This window comes from Ilyonectria robusta (genome assembly GCF_021365365.1).
Source record: "Ilyonectria robusta strain PMI_751 chromosome Unknown BGZ61scaffold_15, whole genome shotgun sequence".
Taxonomy (NCBI): Eukaryota; Fungi; Ascomycota; class Sordariomycetes; order Hypocreales; family Nectriaceae; genus Ilyonectria; species Ilyonectria robusta.
This window is the reverse complement of record NW_025764449.1, coordinates 508,902-531,590: the sequence shown is the minus strand read 5'-3', so window position 1 is coordinate 531,590 and position 22,689 is coordinate 508,902. Positions and strand designations below refer to the sequence as shown.

The 22,689-nt window shown below is 51.5% G+C and overlaps 6 protein-coding genes across 6 annotated transcripts; 4 read left to right on the top strand and 2 right to left on the bottom strand.

The window, feature by feature from the left end:
• Nucleotides 1-277: 277 nt before the first annotated feature.
• Nucleotides 278-775, top strand: BGZ61DRAFT_534683 (uncharacterized protein; the record flags this gene model as incomplete). The annotated part of the gene is made up of 1 exon (XM_046254180.1): nucleotides 278-775. The coding sequence occupies one exon, from the start codon at nucleotides 278-280 to the stop codon at nucleotides 773-775; it is 498 nt and encodes a 165-aa protein (XP_046101920.1).
• Nucleotides 776-4,762: 3,987 nt separating this feature from the next.
• Nucleotides 4,763-6,829, top strand: BGZ61DRAFT_455502 (oleate hydratase). Its single transcript, XM_046246389.1, has one exon. It carries the CDS (start codon nucleotides 4,772-4,774, stop codon nucleotides 6,635-6,637), a length of 1,866 nt encoding a protein of 621 aa, XP_046101919.1. The 5' UTR covers nucleotides 4,763-4,771; the 3' UTR covers nucleotides 6,638-6,829.
• A 1,340-nt stretch (nucleotides 6,830-8,169) lies between these two features.
• Nucleotides 8,170-10,329, top strand: BGZ61DRAFT_495683 (extracellular metallo proteinase MEP; the record flags this gene model as incomplete). The annotated part of the gene is made up of 5 exons (XM_046250927.1): nucleotides 8,170-8,535; nucleotides 8,589-8,980; nucleotides 9,037-9,587; nucleotides 9,658-10,075; nucleotides 10,143-10,329. 5 exons carry the CDS (start codon nucleotides 8,170-8,172, stop codon nucleotides 10,327-10,329), a joined length of 1,914 nt encoding a protein of 637 aa, XP_046101918.1.
• A 308-nt stretch (nucleotides 10,330-10,637) lies between these two features.
• BGZ61DRAFT_495682 (uncharacterized protein) lies at nucleotides 10,638-12,025 on the bottom strand (the record flags this gene model as incomplete). Its single annotated transcript, XM_046250926.1, has 5 exons — nucleotides 10,638-10,739; nucleotides 10,825-10,996; nucleotides 11,094-11,279; nucleotides 11,316-11,674; nucleotides 11,963-12,025. 5 exons carry the CDS (start codon nucleotides 12,023-12,025, stop codon nucleotides 10,638-10,640), a joined length of 882 nt encoding a protein of 293 aa, XP_046101917.1.
• A 5,858-nt stretch (nucleotides 12,026-17,883) lies between these two features.
• On the top strand, nucleotides 17,884-20,718 carry BGZ61DRAFT_356882 (alkaline-phosphatase-like protein; the record flags this gene model as incomplete). The annotated part of the gene is made up of 3 exons (XM_046240827.1): nucleotides 17,884-18,116; nucleotides 18,176-18,420; nucleotides 18,473-20,718. 3 exons carry the CDS (start codon nucleotides 17,884-17,886, stop codon nucleotides 20,716-20,718), a joined length of 2,724 nt encoding a protein of 907 aa, XP_046101916.1.
• An 822-nt stretch (nucleotides 20,719-21,540) lies between these two features.
• On the bottom strand, nucleotides 21,541-22,458 carry BGZ61DRAFT_495680 (Alpha/Beta hydrolase protein; the record flags this gene model as incomplete). The annotated part of the gene is made up of 1 exon (XM_046250925.1): nucleotides 21,541-22,458. The coding sequence occupies one exon, from the start codon at nucleotides 22,456-22,458 to the stop codon at nucleotides 21,541-21,543; it is 918 nt and encodes a 305-aa protein (XP_046101915.1).
• Nucleotides 22,459-22,689: the final 231 nt, after the last annotated feature.

The following is a 22,689-nucleotide window of genomic DNA, read 5'->3' as shown; positions in this document are numbered from 1 at the left end:
TTCGCTCCCCATTCTCATCTGACACCACACACTTGTTCAGACACCACACACTTGTTCAACAACACCGACCATGGATTCATCGGCACTTTTACCAACCATGCTGACTAGCCTGGTCGCCCCGGATTTCTTCATCCTCCGGGATGACCCCCCGCCAGCGACCAGAAAGCGCACACGACCAGTCACAGCGCAGCTGATTGCGACGGCATCTGCGTGGCCGTCAAACAAGGGACCACAAATTCCCTTCTCCCACACAGGATGAGCAACAGCAAATGGTATTATGCCTCCCCGTCCCAAACAACCCCCCTGCGAGATCCATGCTTACTGTGAGTGCCCTTCAAAGGCCGATTTCGCTTTACGAATTCTGCAAATCCCGCAGACGGAGGCCACCGCACCTGACGACCTTGAGTGCGACACAGCCACAATACGTGTCGCATTCACCATCTACACGGCCTCCAGAAACTCGATCAATGCCCCAGACCCCGACCGTGACCTTTGGGATATGTTGAGCCGCCGCGACGCCGCCATCAACAGGGACACCTTACAACGAGCTTCTGCGCTCATTTCGAGATTTTCCACGCTGCCCCGGATGTGGTACGTTATTGCACCCGAAGCAATCGTGAACGCGTTTGACGTTTACACGATTCTGTACGATTACTCGAGCTGTGACAGAGGAGGAGTCTGCTGGGCATCGGACAACGGACAGACGGACAAGTGGACATGGAAGGATCCTACATCAGCTGGAAATCATGGCAGCAGTTCTATCCACGGTGCTTAGTGATGGAGGAGCTAGGTTGTAGATTGGCGACGTGTCGTCGGGGTCGTGTGGCAGGCGGTTTGGGGCAGATTGAGGCAGAGAATGATGTTTTGTAAACCACATGGCACAATTATTTCCGACCCATTTTCCAGTTTTTCTCGTGCAAATCGGTTCCTCCTCGCACCAAAGTGACTTCCATCAGTGAGTGATGGTGTTGAACTACAGCTTGACCAGTTGCATCGGGAAGATCCCTCCGTTGGTGAGTGGGCAGGTTCCCATCCGTCCTCTCGTCCCAGCTGGGACTGCAGTGGCTTGTCAGAGGGAGCAAAGCTCCAGCTCCCGTCAAACGGATGCAACCGCTAGTCCTAATTTAGTCAAGTCTCTTTCCTCTTTACCAATTAAAATAGATAATTGCCACTATGTTAGCCACATTAGCCACCTTTGCCACAGTCCACTTTTTGTGCACAGCATTTCCAGGTATTGGCGTTAAATTTAATTCCAGCAAATATTTATTCAGCATCGGTACACTTAACCGCAGGAGCTCGCTTTAATTAGTTCTAAAATTCAGGCCTTCTCTTCAGAGGGGCAATTTAAGTTATCAATCCGCCAGTATAAATACTGCTCTATTAAAAGGCTTTAAATAGAGATAGAAAGCCAGGTATTAAGCAGACTAGCCTAGGCAAGTATAGTTAAATTATTTTAAGGTGTAGACTAGCTCGTTAATTGGTGGAGAAGTGAGTTTTGCCTGTATTAGGAAATAGCCGGTGTGTATGTTGTACTTCTCGGGTGCCTACGGGTAACCTAAAACGGCACTTGAAAACAGGTACGTACATTATTTTAGGCGCAAGAGACTCAGAGCAGTCAGCGGTCACAACAGCCGTCGGCGCAGAGATTGCAACCACGGACAATTGGTAGGAACCAATGAACCAAAGAAGGGCGAGGCAGCGGCAGCGGAGGTAGGCCAGCATCAGCACAGCAGCCACAGAGGAAATAGTCCCAGTCATGCAGCCGGGCCTTACAGGTTGGAAACGGTGAGCCACGTGACGCACGCTCTGTCTTTTTCCATTCTGGCTTTCTGCCGCTTAGTAAGTGCCTCAACCTGCAATTACTCACTCCAGCCTAGCTACAATAGCAATACGCCCACAGGAGCGACCTTCTAGCTGCAGCACTTTTAAGCCGGGAGTTATTTAATTGCAGCAGCCTTCCAGCAGCAGCCTAGTAACCTTAAGGGCCTCTACAAGAGTATAAGTCTACTGCTGGTACTTGCTGTTATCAGTTATTCCTAATTTAGTAGGCGGTCAGGAGATAAGATAAGGATATACCTATTTCAGTTAGGCTATATCAGGCTGAGGGTCCGGCCAGATGACTAAGGTAAGGAAACACGGCACCACGGGAGTGCAAGTGTTAACCACGTGACTCAGGCATTACAGGGGGTGCAACCAAGCTCCGTCTAAGCTTCCAGCAGCTATAGCGCCTATAGAGCCCTAAATTTCCAGCATCTGCAGCCTACAGCACTCTAAGCTTCCACCAGCTACAGCGCCTATAGAGCCCTAAGCTTCTAGCTGCTGGAAGTTTATAGCGCTATAGATATAGATCCTATAGCTGCTGGAAGCTTAGGGCGCTATGGGTGCTACAGGCGCTGGAAGCCTGACGGATCTCGCTTGCACCTTCTGCGGTGCAGGTACTGCTGGCTCTGGTTTCAGAGGCAATAAGATAAGGGAAATCCCTTGCCGGTCTAGTTTAGATAATTAACAATACAGTCAATCTATCAGTTATAACTACAGTATCAAGGTCGTAATTATGCCCAATTTAAGGTGCCTATATTGTTGTGTATATTGCGCTGTGTGAAATGCACCTGACGTCCCAATCTATAAGAGATCAACCATTCTCCTGCTTACCGGATCCTGCCGCCTGTAATGAGTCTCCTCAGTCGCCTCCAAGCTCCAATACACAATGGAATCAAAGATCCTGTCCATATAGCTGAGAGTAGTAGGGCAAAGTTTGTTATTCCAGATGAGTTTTATAATATCCATCGCGGTGACTGGGCGGAAGATGTTTTGAAAATGTTTGCCTTGCAATCGTTCTTTCCGGCCCGGCAGAGGATTCAAAGCGCAGGGGTCCCAACAATCGCAGAGTACGTTCAGGTTGACCCCCTTTTGAACAAGTAACGTCAAGAACGGAATGCCATGTCGAACGCGAGTGTCAACACTCATAACCCTGCGCAAAAGATGACCGTACTCGGCGATTTTGTCCTTTGGGTGCGCAGACTTTTCCAGCAGGGCCTCAAAGATCCTCGTATTGACCAACCCCGCCTTTTGTCTTCTCGCTACAGACCATTTCTCAATCTTGGCATCAATTCCAGATGAATGCAACGCCCACTCTAGCGGCGACTTGAAGTCGCCGCGTTCCGTTATATAGTCATATCCATTCTTGTTATTTTTCAGCTCAAGGAGCCAGTTGACAGCGACGAGCTTCCTATATTGAACAGCCACATGAATTGGACGACAATGTTGAGAGAAGTCAATATCCACGTATGTGTTAGTGAGTTGCCAAGTTGTGTCTAGCGGCGCGCCAGCTTTTTGACATCTTTCTAGCAGTTTGATGTCGCCCTTCTGCGCCCCGATAAACAGGGGAAGCCAACTGAAGCGCCGACCACTCTCCTTGTACAATTCCTTGTCGAATAAAATATAAAACAATCGTGATGTATTTGCAAGATTCCTCATGTCGTCCATCGAATCAAGGTACGAAAAAATGCTGAGGTGAAGTTCAGTTGGCAAAGTCGACAACCTGTCCACTTTGACTTGGTCCTCTCGGGCTACTACCTAGTTAGATCTCTGCAGAAAAGGTTACGGGGATCCTTACGCATTGCATGGTAAAACGGTAGAGGTTCTGGACCTTTCTATTGTCATGTCAGCTCATGGTGAGATCCTAATGAGTTCATATAACCTCTTACATCATATGCCTTGTCGCACATCGCTTGAAACTGCATCTCGTTCCACAAATAGGGATGCATCTTTGATGACCGGACCAATATTCTTCTATATGTGGGTGATCTCGTTCTTTTGTTATGAAATATGTAGTGGCTTTTTTTGTCAAGGTGATGAGACTGAGACCAACGATACAGAAACGCGTGCGAGTTTACATGACCATTTTGACGCGTTATGGCCCCAAATATATTGAAATTTCTTTCGGATTGGTTTAGAAGAACAGGATACTTCCCAAAGAGTGTGCAACAAACAACCTCCTCGGTTGCATTGTCCCAGGTTACCCGTTCTGGAGCTTCGTTCTGCCGCCTACCTGAACACGCCCACATCGTCTTTGTTTGGCATCACACTTTGTCTCATTCACGAGAGACGGCACCGTATAGGGGGATTGTGTGCGGTCATTCCGAGCCTCCCGATGGCCGTTCAGTCGCCGGATGCATCTATGCCTCGGAATCGGAGCTGTACGAATCTGTGGGTCCGACCAGATTTCGGCTCCGTCGCCTGATGGTCACATGGTGATGGGCAGCTCGCTCGAATATTAGCGCTGTGGCATCCACACCGTCTTTAGCACGTGGAGTGATGCCAGGATCCCACGAGACTCGCAGAGAATGCGCAACGCGCTTTTAGTTTTTTTTTTGGGTCCGGTACCATGATGTCATTTATTTCCGACCTAAGTTGGAGGATTGATGTTTTGTGACGTCTCTGTACGAAAAAGCACCGAAATTAGCGCTTGTAGCTCGATGAGAGTCATTCACGTCTCAACAACACCCTCCTGTAACAACGAACGAATTAATTCCCAAGAATACAGGCTGTTAAAAGATCCAATGCCAAAACACCCTATCCTCCTTCTTGAATTTAGAATTTTAGTCCCGCTCGGAGTTTCGTGATAAGCCGGTGTTTCGACGCAGGTCTCGCCACTCCACTTGGCGCATGTGATCAAGCCTCTCAACTGCTTCCTCGGCAGCTGTAAAACTCCGTTGCCGACTTGAATGATCTGACCGTGATGACGAGTAATGGGGCTATTCGTAGAGTCATGGAGGGGAGATGCGTCGTTATAAATATCCTCTCTTCATCGCGAGTGTACTCGGGATCAGCACACAACTCATCAATTACAATTGTTTCAATCCATCAATCATTCACAATGTACTATAGCCGAGGCAACTATGAAGCCTTTGCTCGACCTGTCAAGCCCGAGGGAATCGAGGAGAAATCGGCGTGGATTGTCGGATCCGGCCTGGCCGGCCTCTCCACTGCCGCATTTCTGATCCGAGACGCCCAGATGCCTGGCAAAAACATCACCATCTTCGAGGAATTGGCCATCCCCGGCGGCGCCCTGGATGGAATTGAAGAACCCGAAAAAGGATTCGTCATCCGGGGCGGCCGGGAGATGGAATCGCACTTCGAATGTCTCTGGGACCTGTTTCGCTCCATTCCCTCCATCGAAGAGAAGGATGCCAGCGTCTTGGATGAGTTTTATTGGCTCAACAAGCGAGATCCCAACTACTCCCTGCAGAGAGCTACTATCAAGCGCGGCCAGGATGCCGAAACCGGAACGGCCTTCACGTTGACCGAGAAGGCGCAAAAGGAAATGATCAAACTGTTCCTCGCCACGAGAGAAGACGTCGAGAACAAGCGCATTGATCAGGTTTTTACCGAAGACTTCTTCAAGAGCAACTTTTGGCTGTACTGGCAGACCATGTTTGCCTTCCAGACCTGGCACTCGGCGCTGGAGATGAAGCTGTACCTCCACCGATTCGTCAACCACATCCATGGCATGCCCGATTTCTCAACCCTCAAATTCACAAGGTACAACCAGTACGAGTCCTTAGTTCTTCCTCTTCACAAGTGGCTGGAGGATCATGGCGTCGTGTTTCAGTTTAGCACCGAGATTGAGGATGTCGATTTTGACATCACGGGCGACGACAAGCAGGCCACGCGTATTCACGGAATCAAGGCGGGCAAGAAGTTTGACAAGGATCTGGGAGTCAATGATCTACTATTCATGACCATTGGATCTTTGACCGAAAATTCTGGCTTGGGAGATCAGAATACGGCTGCAGCGCTTCACGAAGGCGACGCACCGGCGTGGGATCTATGGCGCCGCATCTCATCCAAGCACGACGAGTTTGGACATCCGGATGTCTTTGGCGGCAACATACCCGCGACGAAATGGCAGTCGGCTACAGTGACCACTCTGGACAAGCGCATCCCCGAGTATATCCAGAAAATCTGCAAGCGAGACCCGTTCAGCGGCAAGGTGGTGACGGGCGGTATCGTCACAGTCCGCGATTCGGCCTGGTTGATGAGCTGGACTGTCAACCGCCAACCTCATTTCAAGAACCAGCCAAAGGACCAAATTATCGTGTGGGTGTATGGCCTACTCGTTGAGCAGCCTGGCGACTACGTCAAGAAGCCGATGCAAGAGTGTACTGGGCAGGAGATCACCCAGGAGTGGCTCTATCATATGGGAGTTCCTGAGTCGGACATCCCAATCCTCGCCGCAGAGGCAGCCAAGTGCGTCCCCGTCATGATGCCGTACGTCACGTCTTTCTTCATGCCTAGAAAGGCAGGCGATCGACCAGCTGTCGTTCCAGCTGGCTCAAAGAACTTTGCCTTCATTGGGCAGTTTGCCGAGACCACGCGAGACACCATCTTCACCACCGAGTACTCGGTCAGAACCGCTATGGAGTCGGTGTATCAGCTCGCTGGCGTCGATCGTGGCGTGCCCGAAGTCTTCGCTTCAACTTACGATGTGCGGGATTTGCTCAAAGCCACCTGCCACTTGCGAGACGGAAAGGAGCTTGCCGCGTGGCTGCCGGAACGCATTCGTCAATATTTTATTCACAAGCTGGAGGAGTCGCAAATTGGACAGATGCTGCATGAGTATCACCTTGTTTAAGAATGGAGTATTTTGTTGGAGCGTATCATTTGGAGAGAGAATTTCCAAGACAGTTGGCTACAGAAAATGAATGACCAGCCGGACCAACACGGTTGGGAGTGACGAAGCGGTTCTATGACCAAGATTATTGACAAACATTTCATAGCGTCATTTCTTTAAACGTATTAAGAATGGAGTTATTTTTCTTACCGACTTCGTTTATTTGCATTCACAAATATCAAGTGCAGTAGTGTCTTCACCATTTTCGAGGTGATGGCATCACCAACCCAACCGCCAAGACAATCCAAGCGGTCGCTTTTCTACCTCGGTTGATCCCTTGACCAACAATCAACCTATAGAGTGGCCAAGATCTCTCCACCTGCTTAAATGATAACATGGTTACAACGGCCGGGAGTAGAAACCCGATCAGGAAGGTCTAGGGTCTCCCCCCGCTTGACGTGGTATCTGCCGAGATGCGCCTTTTCAGGGGCGTGGTCGGGGAAAATAAAGCAAGTGGACGAATAGAGTTTATATCGTGTCATCAACAGATGATTTGGCGCTTATGAGCTTCTTAAAGGGTCTTTCTGCGAAGTTGCCGCCGCTAATTGGTGCTGCTCCGAACCAGCCAGCTTCCCTTTCGGGACAGCAAGCATACGATCGACCATAGCCTAAAGGCTATATGAGAGCTAATTTGTGAGCTTTATTGATGGAGAACGGCCGGCCATAGCTCTGGCATATGGGTATCTCTATCAATCCTAGTAATTAAAGTACCAAGTCGTGAGTCAGATAGATAGAGTGGCCCGTGGCTTTCGCATCTTGATCACATTGCGTGCTGCTTGGCCTAAGCTCTACCGCCAAGGACCAAAGATTGCGACATGCCCCGCCTACAATAGTGCGTAGTCGTCTTGGCACATTGTAGTCGATGCTTCTGTGATATGAGTGGACTGCCTCAGATCACAGGGACTCTTAGCACGCATACCTAGTCGGGTGCGCATGGATCGGCCCCAATCGTCATCGGCGTTAACAACCTTATCAGAACTGAGCGCTCCCTAGCTCATAGCATTTCGATATAGGACGATACCTTTGTCACCAGCAAAGGTGGCCTGTCTTGGAAGGTTGGAACTTCTCTTTCCTACTTCAGCGGCACTGGTGACCCGCCAGGTGGGGGATCCTCATTGCCCAGGCCTGCTATATCCCGGTTTGTGATCGGCTTTTGGTCTCGATCGCACGCCTCCCGAGCGGGAGACCCTAGATCCTAGTCGCAGAAGCAGAAGTTCCTAGCCCCGCCGATGGAGGCGGGCTATCTGGTATCCGGCACCGACCTTCCCTAGGAGAGTGAGTTGACAAAGTTCCGAACGTATGGGGAAGCTCAATTGGATCGTGGAAGAGCAGACTGATAGTATGGGGATAGCAAGGAAGATGGGTTGTTGATATTGAGTATTTAAAGGTATGTGATGGCCTACAATGACGATGAAGACCAGGCTAGCTCATTGCCACAATCCTCATCACCATCTATTCCCTAGATAAACCCATCGTCCTTGAAGCATTTCACGATGATGCGATCTTTCCTCATGCTAGGCCTTGCTGGGCTAGCAATCAACAAAGCCCAAGCTCACCCGGCCAGACGCCAACCCCAGGGTGCTGCACTAGGAAAGCGAGGCATTGATCTGGATTCCTTCAGACTCCCCGAGCTTTCCGAGTATGTCGCCAATGAAGAGGTGGTTGCAGACCCAATCATGACTATCTCCAAGCGAGAGACCTACGTTGAGACGGCCGAGGACCTGGTCAAGTCTGTTGCTGATGGCGCAACCTTCCGCCTTGTCGAGGACCACTACGTCAGCTCCAACGGAATTGCTCACGTCAACTTCAAGCAGACTATCAACGGCATTGATGTCGATAATGCCGACTTCAATGTGAATGTGAGTATTTCCATGAGCAGGAAGAAGAGCGAATTAAGCTAACGTAATGCCAGGTTGCTGCTGATGGCACCGTTTTCTCCTACGGTAACAGCTTCTACACCGGAAAGCTGCCGTCTCCTTTCGCCAAGCGCGACGTTTCGGACCCTGTTGATGCCCTCAAAGGCGCTGTGGATGTCCTCGCCCTTCCCGTTGACACCGCCGACGCGACTGCAAAGCCCAAGGATGACACTGAGCACTACACTTTCACGGGCACCGATGGCACTGTCTCTGCTCCAGAGGCCAAGCTCGTCTACCTCGTCAAGCCTGATAGCAGCCTAGTACTCACCTGGCGAGTCGAGACTGATGTCATGGACAACTGGCTCCTGACTTATATCGACGCTTCGACCAATGAGAAGGTCTTTGGCGTTGTCGACTATGTTGCCGATCTCGCCACCTACCAGGTCTAGTAAGCAACCTAGAATTTCTAAATGTTGAGCTGAAGACTGACATCGTCAACTTTAGTCCCTGGGGAACCATGGACCCTACTGAGGGCTCTCGCTCTGTCGTCAAGGACCCCTGGAACATTGTCACCTCCGAATTCACTTGGGTGTCTGATGGCTCAACCAACTACACCACCACCCGAGGCAACAACGGCATCGCTCAGGTTAACCCCTCTGGAGGAACCGCATACCTCACCAACTATCGTCCCACCAGCTCGAGCCTCGCTTTTGAGTACGCCTACACCACGAGCATGACCGACCCGACTAGCTATCGCGATGCTTCCATCAGCCAGCTGTTTTACACCGCAAACAAGTACCATGATTTGCTCTATCTTCTCGGCTTCACTGAGAGGGCTGGTAACTTTGAGATCAACAACAACGGCCAGGGCGGTACTGGTAACGATTTTGTCATCTTGAATGCTCAAGACGGCAGCGGTACCAACAACGCCAACTTTGCTACCCCTGCGGATGGGTCCCCAGGCCGAATGAGAATGTACCTCTGGACTTACAGCACCCCGAGGAGGGACTGCTCCTTTGATGCTGGAGTGGTGATTCACGAGTACACCCATGGATGTAAGTTCAACCAAACTCTTGTTGCTTGCCGTTGACTTTGACTTTGATATTGATACTGATGGTGACGCAGTGTCCAACCGCCTGACCGGTGGCCCTGCCAACTCTGCTTGTCTCTCGGGTACTGAGTCTGGTGGCATGGGCGAGGGATGGAGTGATTTCATGGCAACGGCAATCAGCCTGAAGTCTGGTGACACTCGCTCTACCAACAAGGTCATGGGTGCTTGGGTCTACAACAACGACGCCGGTATTCGGGCTTACCCTTACAGCACCAGCCTAACGACCAACCCTTATACCTACAGGAGTGTCAACTCCCTTTCTGGAGTCCATGCCATCGGAACATACTGGGCCACGGCGCTGTATGAAGTGCTGTGGAACTTGATCGACAAGTATGGAAAGAATGACGGCGATGAGCCTACTTTCAACTCCAGCGGTGTTCCCACCGATGGAAAGTACCTGACGATGAAGCTTGTTATTGACGGCATGGCACTGTGAGTTGATTCATCTATCAGCTGTTGAACCTGTTGAATTGCACCAAGAAAACTAACGAGGTTATAGGCAACCCTGCAACCCCAACATGGTCCAAGCCCGAACTGCCATCATTGATGCGGATACCGCCCTCACTGGCGGAGCCAACCGATGCGCGCTCTGGACAGCATTTGCCAAGCGAGGTCTGGGTTCCGGCGCCGTTTACAGCAGCACCAGCCGCACGGAGAGCTTTGTGATCCCGTCGGGCGCGTGCTAAGCCTCTTCTCTCACGATGGAGGCATGAACAGGGGGGGAAACGGTCAGAGTGCCGGTTCCGGAGATGGAAGTTGTTATGAATGATGGTTTGATGGTATATACTTCTTAGCTACATTTTGGTTGACAAGATTGTGTGTCTTCAATGTTAACAATTAAACCCTGAAAACCACCCATTGCGTGCCTAAATGGGCATTTGCTGAAGTTGTGATGTGAAATCCATCAACGTGTCGCCACATTCAACACCCTGTGGTCAGTAGAAATCGATGAGAGCAAGTAGTCAGACTGTGAGTCACTGGATCATTACCTACTTCACGGTGACTGAACCAGATCAACGGCAGCCCAGTGAAAGGATCCTCCAATCGAATCGACTTGCCCGATGGGCAACAAGATTGGCTCCATTCCAAATTTATCCTAAACCTACGCCTCAAACTCAGTGTTAAGCTAATCGACAAAGATGCGCTACTCGTCCAAACTTTGAGCATTAACTACGACGAACACATGTATGCGGGCGGATTGGTGGCCCTCCGGGCTTTGGTGTAAGTGAGTAGGCGTGAATTTCCCAGTCCTTAAAAACAGCGTGCCGGCGAAGAGCCTGCTCAGTGACACGGTCGGGGGAGTATACCAGGAGTCCTTGGCGGAGTGGGAGGATTGTGGTGTATCGAAACATGCTCCTCTACTGTCTCTAAGATCTCCACGGTGTAGCCTTCCGGCACGATGGCCTGTAAATACTAGACTCTCTTTTCATTGGTAACATTGCGGATCTACCCGAGGATAGTCTTCTCGAAACGCATAAAGTCGGCTGTATCGAATGCTGGACGGCCATTATTGATGGCCCATTTGCTGCTATTTCCGTTGTTGTTGCTTTCGTGCTTGGCGTCATCACCCACGCCATCATAAATGGTATCTTTGCCAACGATGAAAGGCGCTCGACAAATCCTCGCTGAGCTGCTGCTAGTGGGCTCGTCAAGAATATCCTAGTAGGCCAACTGGATCTCATAGCGACGACAGCACCAGGGGAAGGGTGACTCGACGAGGGTGTTACCGACTGTCATCAAAGCGTCTCGAGGCATAGATCCTGTGTGACTACCGACCTTGAGCCAGTCCTTCTTTTGGGCGATAGACACGGACGCCATGCTGCTCCAGAACAACGGCAAAGTTTTCGAGCTCTCACTGAGCCTTTCCAAAAGATCTTCCGAGAAAGGGTTGTTGGATCTGAATAGGTCAACTTGCTCTTCAGGCATAATTGCCTCCAGAGCATGGCTAGGTTCAGCTGGAAAGATCGAGTGCTCAGCGCGTCCGACAATGATAGTCTGGAGCGGAGACCCTTCGTTTGAGGAGGTAGTGCACTTGAGAGAATTTCTGAAGAGGCGATTGCAGTTGGCTATTCAAAACTACGACTTGGAGTCTAAAAAGAGATGCGCGGATGGAAAGACGTTATGCTTCATGCAAACAGGCTCATGCATAGAGGGTCGACTCAAGATGGAGTTGCATGTCAGTCTAGGGTAGGTGCGGCGCGAATGCGAGCCGAGATCCGAATGCAGTGATGAACAAGTCTTATTCAGAGCAAAAAAGGAGCAGCTCATGTATCCACAATGCGCAGCTCAATATGGTAGGGATATTGATATGTATCCTACCTGAGTGTAGCGAACACAGGATATGGGGGACGTTATGAGCTTCGATCCAAATCTCAACCGCATTGTGTGGATTTACCCTATACTTGAGTCCGAACTACCGGTATTGCTAGCCGTCTTGTGAAAGACGAGGCGACTTGTCGAAACGGGTTAGTCAGATGGTGACTATAGTCGCTATATATATCTATATGTAGTAATTGTCAGGTCTTTTAGGAATAGTGCTTGTGTAAGATTGGTCCGGTGGCGCGCTATTGATCTGATAGCGTTAGTCTCACGTCAGCTAACGCAGACTCGGCGACTCGGGAACTTGAACAAAGGATACAAATATTTTGATCGCGCTGTCTATCTTGGCCGCTTGGTGATACCCTCAATTTGTCGAAACATTGGTAAACTGGCGCTGGACAACTGCAATGGCTGCGCCGAAAACATACTACCCGAAAAAGTCTGACTGCGTTGCCAATATTACTATGATTAAGTATGACCTGTGCGCTTATTGTACCATCCTTGAAGTAGCGACTGCATCTCACTCAGCAAGCCACCAAACGACTCTCCACGGAACAAGTGGCCAGGGTTTGACATCAGTGATACAGTCAGTCCTGGCATATGTGGCTCAGGCTTCCCCGGATGCTTACTCCTCCTGCATGGATATTTGGGGTTACTCGCTGGACGTTGATTTCTGGGAGTCAAGGGCGTAGTTATAGCCCAGTCGGCAGCTTTAATTGACGAGGCCAGGGAAGAATGCATTGCACAAAGCAAGGGTCTTGATAAGGAGACCGAGGCCGACAAAGTTCTCCAAGGAGTCAATGATACATTTGGATTGACTACGTTCTTATGCATCACCACCCCGTTGACGTTCATTACGCAAGGAAAAGTTCGTCGACAGCCTCAAACCCCAGATGCCGATGGTCACGCGTAGAGGGTTCATCAAGCTGTGGAAAATCGATACATTTGCTGACCCGGACATGGTATCTTAGAAGGCAAACATCATGGTCCATCACTACCAGCCTGATATTTGGAGAGAGCGCGGTGATATAGGTAACCCAATTGGTGTGTCCCAAGCAGCGAATCTCATACCAGGTTCTCCACGCCTCCAACGCTCAACCTAAGCACATGACCCCCTCAATACCACCACGGCCACACCCAAGCCCCTCGGCACAACCGCAAAGCCTCCCGTATGGTCAGCCAAGGCCACCAGCGCGGCGTCGAGAAGAGACGGGTCCGACCGGATATCGGCGGAGGCTTCGGAGTCTTGGGAAGTCCGAGAAGCGTGCAAGGAACTGGAGGAGCTCAAGCAGAGATACGAACGGGAGTTGGAGGATACGCGCCGAGCAAACGAGTTGGAGTACATACGAGCCCAGCAGGAGATGAGCCGTGACGCGTTGCAAAGCATGGAGCGGACGAGGGATGTGATCAGCCGTATTGGACAGGACAGGGACTGTGTTAAGGAGCGTCGCTATTACTAGAACAGTGAAGATATACTAGCGTGAGACGTTGATGGCAGTGCAAGATACTAGCTGTGCCGCTGTCTTGTCCGGTCGCCGATCAAGTTGCGGAGAACACTACGACGGACTGGTAAGAATCCCCGCCAGTCGTATTTAGCATTGCTTGACATTGGATTATTCGTATTTTTAGCCCACGGACTGGATTCAGTTTATCCCTTTGAGTGCGGTAAGGCAACACTTAGGTCACGGGACCCACCACACCCCTGCCACAGCCGAGGTACCTAGAGTGACCTAAAGCACCGCTAGAATCAACCCCGCCCAATTCACCGTACAACTCATTCTGTGTGCACTTATGGATTCCCAACAGCTCTCCAGCCAGGCAGTCAATGCGTATGATGACAATAGCTTCATTGGCACTGATAACAGCCGTCGCGAGCAGCCGACTGATAACACCTGCCGGCCGATATATGATCCGGTTCCGGATCGCGGTTACAACTTCGATCCGATGGTCATTCCAAGCCGGGTCCCTGAGATAACAACCCTACCCCCGGAGCCGCTGTCACTATTCCAGCAATTCCTGCCTGTTTCCCTAGTAGAAGGCTGGGCCCAATACACCAACAGCTGGGTCAGTCACCGGCTTGAGCAGCATGAAGATGGCAGCTGCAGATTGAAGCCGCGGTCTCGGCTGCTGGATTGGAAGCCGACCTCTGTTGCCGAAATCTACATATGGCTTGCGATCTTGATATATATGAGAATACATATCGAGCCGCAGATCAAGCTGTATTGGAAGACTTCTGGATCTAAGGATCTACGCCCTATTCATCCAGTAATTAAATGGATGCCTTATAACCGATTCTAGCTGCTATCTCGATATCTTCAGATCTTTAACTTTACAACCATCGATAAGGATCCTAACATAAGCTTCTACGGCCGCACCTTTATCCGGATTAAGGCTTGGTCTGACCATATACAACATACGTCTACGTTATTCTATATTCCGGGCACATCTATTGCTGTAGATGAGTGTATGGTCCGCTTTCTCGGACGATCTATTGAGACAACAACAGTCCCTAATAAACCTATCCCCACAGGCTTCAAAGTGTGGGCTGTAGCCCAACAAGGCTATTTCCTGCGGTGGATTTGGCACCGGCCCGGCCGGAAATACGGGCCTGTTGGTATCCGGCTGAGCTACCGGCGCCTGCCGTCACAGCTGCGGCGGACCCGGCAGCAGCGACAAGAGAGGAAGACAATCCATCTAAACCCGACCCAAGCTGTGGTTGTTGCCCTAGTAAATCTGCTGCCGGAAGCCAGATACCATGTATTTCTCGATAACCTATTCTCTTCCTGTGACCTCTTTCGCCGGCTCCGGCAATGCGGCCACGGCGCCACAGGCACAGCCCGCAGGAACTGTGGCATCTACAAGCCTCTTGTCAAGCTCAAAGCTGCAGATAACACAGCTGCCGGCAGCCTTCAATTCAATGATATCAAAGCTATCCCGACAGCAGATAACCAAGTCAGTCAGAGAGACAGGATTGTATTGATTTTCCCTACTAATTTGTCTTCAGCTAGGTCAATCAGATCGCATGGAAAGATAACGCCCTCGTGCTATTCCTGTCCACTGTGTTCAAGGGCACTGAGAGACTCGAACGCATAAGGAAGAGACCGACAACAGACCAAATGCAAGCACGGCCAATACAGCGATTTTTTGGTGACGAGGCTGTCAAGCTGATTTCTATCCCATCCATCGCTGCTGTTTACAATGACGAGATGGGTGCTGTAGATCGCGGTGACCAAATGCGGTCATATTGGAGCCCTACCCGGCGTGCCCGTAGGGGCGGCTGGAGGGCTCTAGCTTGGGACTTCCTGCTAGAAATAGCCCTTATTAACAGCTATATTTTACAGCAGCGAGGGCAGCCACAGTAGAAGCCGGAGATATCACAGGGCAATTAGCGCCAACGTATTGTTAATGACCTTATCGCAAAGTATCAGTCTGACAGTCAGGCCCGACAGAGATTTCGGACTGGAGACGAATTTACGCCTGTTATACAGCACAATTGGGTCCGGAATAAGAATCCCTCGGCATGTCAAGCTTGTAAAGGAATACGGCTTGGAGAGGGTCGGCCGCAGCCGTTACGGGCAGTCAACGGCAACAGAGGTCAGAGACTAAAGAAATCGCGATATCGCTGTCAGCAGTGTAATGTAGCGTTATGTAGAGGGGGGAATTGCTGGGACTTCTATCACCATATAAAATAGGTGGGGATCTATGTACCTTTAATTTGCTATACTCTGGTTGGCTGGACCCCCCTGCTAGTGACCTAAGTGTTGCCTTACCGCACTCAAAGGGATAACGGGCAGCCCCGTAATTAATTTGAGCCTGGGGCCCTCTGTGGCCAGGGAGGTGGCCGAAGGTCCCGAGAAACTAACCTAATTGTGAGCGTGCTCTCACGGGGGGAAGAAATGGAGAATCGCCTGCTGTTACGATTGCTGAACGGGGCGCTGCCAAGGTGTATTGTCATGCACCGAATTAATGGCGATCGTAGAGAGGTGTTGGGAATGTTCTGTTTCACAAACAGTGGGCGCGGCCTTCTTAAGTTGGAGCCAACAGGCAAGCGGTGAGTATTATTAGCTGTGGACATCCAACAGCTGCGGGCATCCAACCGCTCTAGGTTTCAAGATGATCAGGTACCTTTCCTTGCATGCATCCCTGAGACCAACTCCCTGAGACCAAATGGTGTCTGAGTATTTGTGGCTACGTACCGAGACGCATCGCTACGGGGCGAATGCTGGGGGCCAAGCCATCACATTTGACACAGCTCTGTGGAATGGAACAGTGACCGATCTCATCGGGGCTGGTTCGTCGTCGGCAGTCAGACTTGACGCAGGGTCTCACAGGATGCGTTGAATCCATGGGCGTTCCTCATTGTCGGGGAGCTTGGCATCTTGTTTGAGGCCATCCCTGCCACACGCACTGTGATTGATGTGTGAGGCAAAACAAGACAAGGAGGTAGCAGAGTGTCACAGCAGCGCGCGTTTGATTTGTAAACATGTTTTCAGGAGACGAATGCCAGACGCCCACTGAAGGACAGGGAGGTGAGAGCCCGCTCACTACTTGTACGTAAGTTTAGCACGTCTTATTTGACACTTGTGCCCTTATGGAATCCTTCTCGGCCGCCTCCAACCGAGGCCGGAATGATCCCCTGTAGTGTCATGGAATAGGCCTGCAGCCACCGGGCGCCTCGGGCTGCGGCCCTTTCACGGAACGTAGCGTCGCATTCCCCGCAACGACGATCTTTGTGGCGACGGACGGCAATCAATCCGGACGAGGAGGGAGGGAGAGTAGAAATAAATGGCGTGGGGTGGACGGGCGGCTTGCAGTTATTGTTCTTGTGCAGTATTGAACTGAGCACGCGATGAAGGGTTCCTCAAATCAGCCCTGTTCCGTAATTCCCGCCCCCTCGCAGTCCAATATGCAAGACACGTTGGACAAGCGCTCAGGATGACCACGCCACCGCAGCCGCTTTTCCGAGGACCCCGAGTATCCTGCTCGCTGTCACCAGGCCTTGATCCTTGATCCTTAATCCTTGATCCTTGATCCTTTGACCCATTCATCCCTCCCCGGTCATGCAGGCGTGAAACAATGAGATCATGGACGCTCCGCCCTGGCCAACAGCTGGCTCCAGCCCTCTTTAAGCGCGAGCCAGGAACCACTCGAGTGATCCGAATTCCGAATGCTTGTCTGCTCGCCTCCCTGAGCTAATTCTGACCCTCCCTCGCTACGCCGACACCACGCCTGAAGCGGGCCATGACCGCGGGCGGGCTGGCGGGCTGGCGGTGGATTCTTCCCAGGGGGCTCAGCTCGTGTTCTCGTCGAGTCCTTCTCCTCTGAGGCCAGTACAGCAATTTGGGGAACCCTGAGACTGTCTCGCTAAACAGGGAATCGCGGCGTTGGTGTCGCACATTCGCTTGTCCTGTACCGAGTATACGAACGGGTAATATAGAGCGACCCCCTTAACTTATGCCTGCTTCGCCCTCGACAGAACAGGACAGGACGCACGAGAGCGCACTAAACCTGGCCCTGAATACGAGCTTACAACACACCCGCGACCGCCACCGTCTTGCTCAGCCCTGCTGGCACTTTTGATTTCTGACACCGTGACAGCTGGGACGAAAATCGTGGCCGGTGACAGGCCGTGTCGTACTTTGGCGCGCCCCGGGTCTCCAGTTGGCCCCCCCCCCCCCCCCAGGCACGCGACATGTTGCCTGTTTTATTCTCCGATGCTCCCCATGATGCGCTGCGTGCTCCTTTTTAGCTTGGTGTTGTTCTGGTCCCCTTGCTCTCTCCCGTGATCCCCTTTGATCCCCTTGCTTCCCCTTTGCTGCTCGGATCACGCCGAGAATAAACTTAATCGCATGTCCAGATCTGTCCTCGATGGATCTCTGCAGCGCCGTTCTTCTTTCTCATCTTTGCCGGAGCCCGATAGGATGTCTGCCGCTTTCGTTCCCTACTGCTTCTCTGTAATCGTCGTCTCGCTGGCATTTACCAAGCTGGTCCACCTGTATATCCACGCCGCAACCGTTCCCACAGCTTCCTTCATCCTCTATTTGCCTTCCTTCCTGCTCCCCGATGCACTTGTCATCTTTACCGCACGGCTGGTGTTCCGGCGAGAGCGGGGATGGCTCTCGCTTGCGCTATGCGTCGCTGGGTGTTTAATGGCGTATGTGCAGTCCTCTTAGTCCCTTCCTCCATCCCCTGGTACTGATACTCGACATCTAGGCTCGTTATTCTGTGCGCAGCATCATCACAACTCGGTTTCTTTTACGAGACCGGCAACGAGGTGGAATGGGAAGACGCTGGTAGTTTTGCCCACGATGCCGAAGGGATCAAGGTATTGATGAGCGGGCTCACTGCCGTCCTGGCATCTGGCTCCGCCATCTTGCTGGTTGCATGGTTCGCAAAGGCGTTCCTATACCGAGCCGTCGGCATGTTGTTGGTCGGTATAGGCGCACCTCTTGTCTTCGGTACGTTGATCGTCCTCCCATCCTGAACGAAGCAGTATTAATGGCCCTGCAGTCTGGCGATCAGCCCTACGACGTCCCCAAAGCCGGAACTCTCGACCGCGGCGGCGCATCGAGCGCCAGCCGGACTGGAGCGAAGACTCCGAAGACTATACCGACTACGACTCCGACTTCGAAACCGACTCCGGGGAAGCGGTCGCTCTCGTGTATGGCGAAAAGTGGATGGATGCGGTTGGCCGCAGCCCAAACTGCTTCCGCCAAACAAGTTCCTGGGTGCTCATCGCCGGCTTCCTCATCTTCCTCGCCATTACAAGCCTCATCCGTCCTTCGATGCCCTACAACCATATATCTACAACACTGCCGTTTCCTCTATTAGACATGTTCCAGCCGAAGCCTGACCCCTGCGCCGAACAGGGTCTCATGAACGATAATGAATGGCCTTTTCCGGAACTCACCAACACGTCGAAATGGGAATACCCGAGCGACACCTCCAGAGGATGGGCGCCAGGGACCAACAATATGGTCGTCAACCGCTATCGAAAATCGAAACCAGATTGGCTACCGGATCCGATTCCGCCTGGGTTCTCCAAGTGGGCTTCTCGTTCATCCAAAACCCGCGCTGCCTCGAATGTCACGGCCACAAACAAATTTGTTCAATCCGGCCACCCGGCCCACGACGACAAGATTCTCGAATGCGACTTTCCTGTCATCAATGACACCTTCTACAACCCCGTCGGTGATCCGATGAAGATTACAAATCTCGACAGTGACATTCTGCAAGTTTTGCAAACAGCCCTCACTAACAATAGCGTCAAAATCAAGCATGTTGCCCTGATCATGATGGAGAGTCTGCGAGAAGAACTCTTCCCCATCCAGCAGGGCTCTGATATTCACAGATTCATCATGGAGGCCAACGACGAAGACGAAAGAGACGAGGCCAATGCCCGAGTATCCCGCATGTCGCCGAACGCTGAGAAAATCACTGGCAAGCCTGGCAACTTCATGAGTAGCAACGGTTCGACTTACGAGCGAGACTTGCCGGAATGGAACGACACCACGACGCCTGGGTTTGGTGGAATTAATGTCGTCGGCGCGCTCACCACCAGTTCTGTCTCGACCAAGAGTCTAGCTGCCATCCATTGTGGCGCTTGGCCCATGCCCGTCGACAAGTTCGAGGAATCCGAGACGGAGAGCTACCAGCCCTGTCTCCCCCAAGTGCTGGAGCTCTTCAACAGGATGAAAGACAACCAGTCCACCAGCGACTTTCGACAGCAAGAATGGTATCCTGCCTTCTTCCAGTCCGTAACCGACGGGTATGACAGGCAGGCCAAGTTTGATAAAAAGATTGGCTTCAAGAATATCGTCACCAAGACGCGAATCGATAACGATGCGACCGACGACGACGACTTGGAGACAATCAACTACTTTGGGTATCCCGAAACCACCCTCAGATCACACATGGAGGACTACATCAAAGAGGCCAAGGCCGAGGGGAAGAGGATGTTCTTCTCGCATTTTACAAGCACGACTCATCACCCTTGGGCGCTTCCCAAATGGTTCCCGTCCACCAAGTATATGGATACCAAGGGGACGATGAGATGGCACAAGGACTTTAATAAGTATCTCAACACGGTCCGCTTCAACGACGCTTGGCTGGGAGAGATGATGCAGATGTTTGAAGACCACGGCATTTCTGACGAGACGCTCGTTGTCTTTGTAGGTGATCACGGACAGGCATTCAAGGAGGATGTCTCCAAGACGGGCACATATGAGAACGGGCATATAAGCAATTTCCGTGTTCCCATCACCTTCAGGCATCCGCATCTCCCTCGAGTCCAATACAACGCCAACGCCACATCGTTGTCCATCCTCCCCACCATCCTCGACCTCCTCATCAACACTGGCTCGCTCAACGAGGACGACACCGCTGCGGCATCCGACCTCGTGCAAGATTACGAAGGCCAGTCTTTTCTACGAGAGTACAAAGCGTCATACAACGGCCGACGCGCATGGAATTTCGGCATCATCAATGCCGGAGGGCGCATGCTCTCTGTGACGTCCGCAGACGCGCCGTGGAGGCTCGTCATGCCCCTGGACTCAAAGTCGGTGTACACATTCACCGACCTTGAGAATGATCCCCTTGAGTTGGATCCTCTATTAAAATGGTCGGTGGGGAGTTTAGCGTCGTCTGCAAGGCGGAAACATAATAGCGACGCCTCGGAATGGGTTATTGAAGCCGAGGCAATCGCGCGGTGGTGGGGTTTAGAGCGCAAGCGTCTCTGGGGCTATCAAGGGGAATAAACAGGAGTTTACATAGAAAGGGCATTTCTATAGTCATTTGGGATTGGTAGCGAATTTACATTTCGTTTTCTGTTAACTATTATACATCTCTAGCACTACTGGGCTACAATCTGTGAGACGGAGATATGGACTACAATAACGCTACCGGCAAGAGAAGTGATCATTCCCTTTTGCCGTGGCGGGATTGCGACACAATCGGTACACCACCAGTGAATGATTACATGTTAAATTGACCCTGCTGGGCAACGTAAAGACAACGCTGCGTTCGAGGAAACCGACCACCATAGACAACGGGTTGGTATTCATACAAAAGGGAAGTTTGCATGCTAAGTACTGTGTATTACGATTAGCTGCTCTTGGGCTATGTAGGTAGGAATTGCGATTCAAGGCATTGCACTTTGGTGTCACGCCAATACACGCTCCAAGACGGGTCAGCGCTCCTTGTGTCTGCTGTGAATTGGATGCTGAATGCGCCTCTACGAGTCCGGCCGTGTTCCTCACTAGTTAAGTAGCTGGCACACATGGATTCCTAGTCGGGGCTGAGATGTGAGAGGTTTCTTGCTCTTGAAGTCGCATGGGAACCCATGTTGGTAGTACAGTGGCTGATGTAGCTGTTACGTTGCATCAATGACGGACCATACCCGAATTTTACAGCAAATTGTGGCAAAAATCGGTTGCGACCTCATTAGAGCAAGTTCGTCAGACAGGATACGACGTTTAATGACGAGGGTCATGATTATTGACGGTGTAGACGCTACTAACAGGGGCAAGCATATTTTAGTTCGGTAGAAGAATACCTAGGGTTAGGGTTAGGGTTATACTTCAGGCCATGATGAAATCCTCAACAATACTGTTGAACCTCTCGGGGTTCTCCCAGAACATAAAGTGACTGCCTTTCTCCTCAGCCGTAAAAGTATAGCTCTTCCCACCGGGTATTTGAGTCGCCACCCAAGCGATACCAGGCGCCGCATTCACGCTGACCTCTCCCGCAATGACCAGTGAGGGGACATATATCAAGGGGAGGACGTCGCGCCAATCTCTGAAGGCGTGGTCAATGACAAGAGTAGCCGCGTTCTTGTCGCTGATCTTCTTGTTCTCAGAGAGAACCCACTCGAAGTCGGCCTCGGAGATAGAATCGGTAAACATGCTCCTGACGAAGGGTGGTGTCTGGGCGGTCATGTCGTTGGCAAGATCATACACGCCGATCGGGTCAAAGAGAGCTGATACTTGCTTCGCTTGCTCTTCAGTCCAGTGAGGATCAGCAGTCAGGATGGAGGATTGATCGACAAAAACAAAGTGGCTGATGCGGTCGCGAGCGTCGGGGTACTGGTCCCACCACGCCCATAAAATGGAAGAGCCCATCGAGTGAGCAACGATGCTGACCTCTGTGAGATCGAGCTGGTTCAACAAGTCGTTCAAGTCGGCTGCGAAACGACTAATGCGGTACCCGAAATCCGGCTTCTCAGACTCGCCGTGTCCGCGCATGTCGTAGGCAGTGACGCGGTATCCAGTCGATGAAAAGTATGCAACTTGCTTTTTCCATTCTGCTGCGGTTTGTCGCCAGCCAGGAATGAAGAGGATCTTCTGGCCGGTAAGCGGTCCGCTCTGCGTGTAGTTCAGATAAACGCCATCTTGCGTTGTGACAAGGCCAGTCTCTGAGCACGGCGGTGTCTTGTTGGGCTTCAATGAGGCAGCATGAAGCCCGTGGAGAAAGCTGGTAAGCAACAGAAGGAGCTTCATGTTGATTTTTTTGGTGATGATCTGTTAGGACGGCTGGTAGATATGTTGTAGCTTGGGTGTCGCGATTCTTGGTCCCCTCAGTTTCGGGGGCGTCACCGTATAAGAAACCATGAGGACGGTGAATAACCATGGTCTAATGATGACATTGCAGATTCACTTGGCTGACGACACCGTTAGTCATGCCAGACATTTAAGGTCCCCTGCTCATGCAGCTAAATTCATGCATTGGCG

Excerpts from the sequence above, each read along its gene's own strand:
- BGZ61DRAFT_455502 (XM_046246389.1), top strand. The coding sequence starts at position 4,772 with ATGGAGGGGAGATGCGTCGTTATAAATATCCTCTCTTCATCGCGAGTG.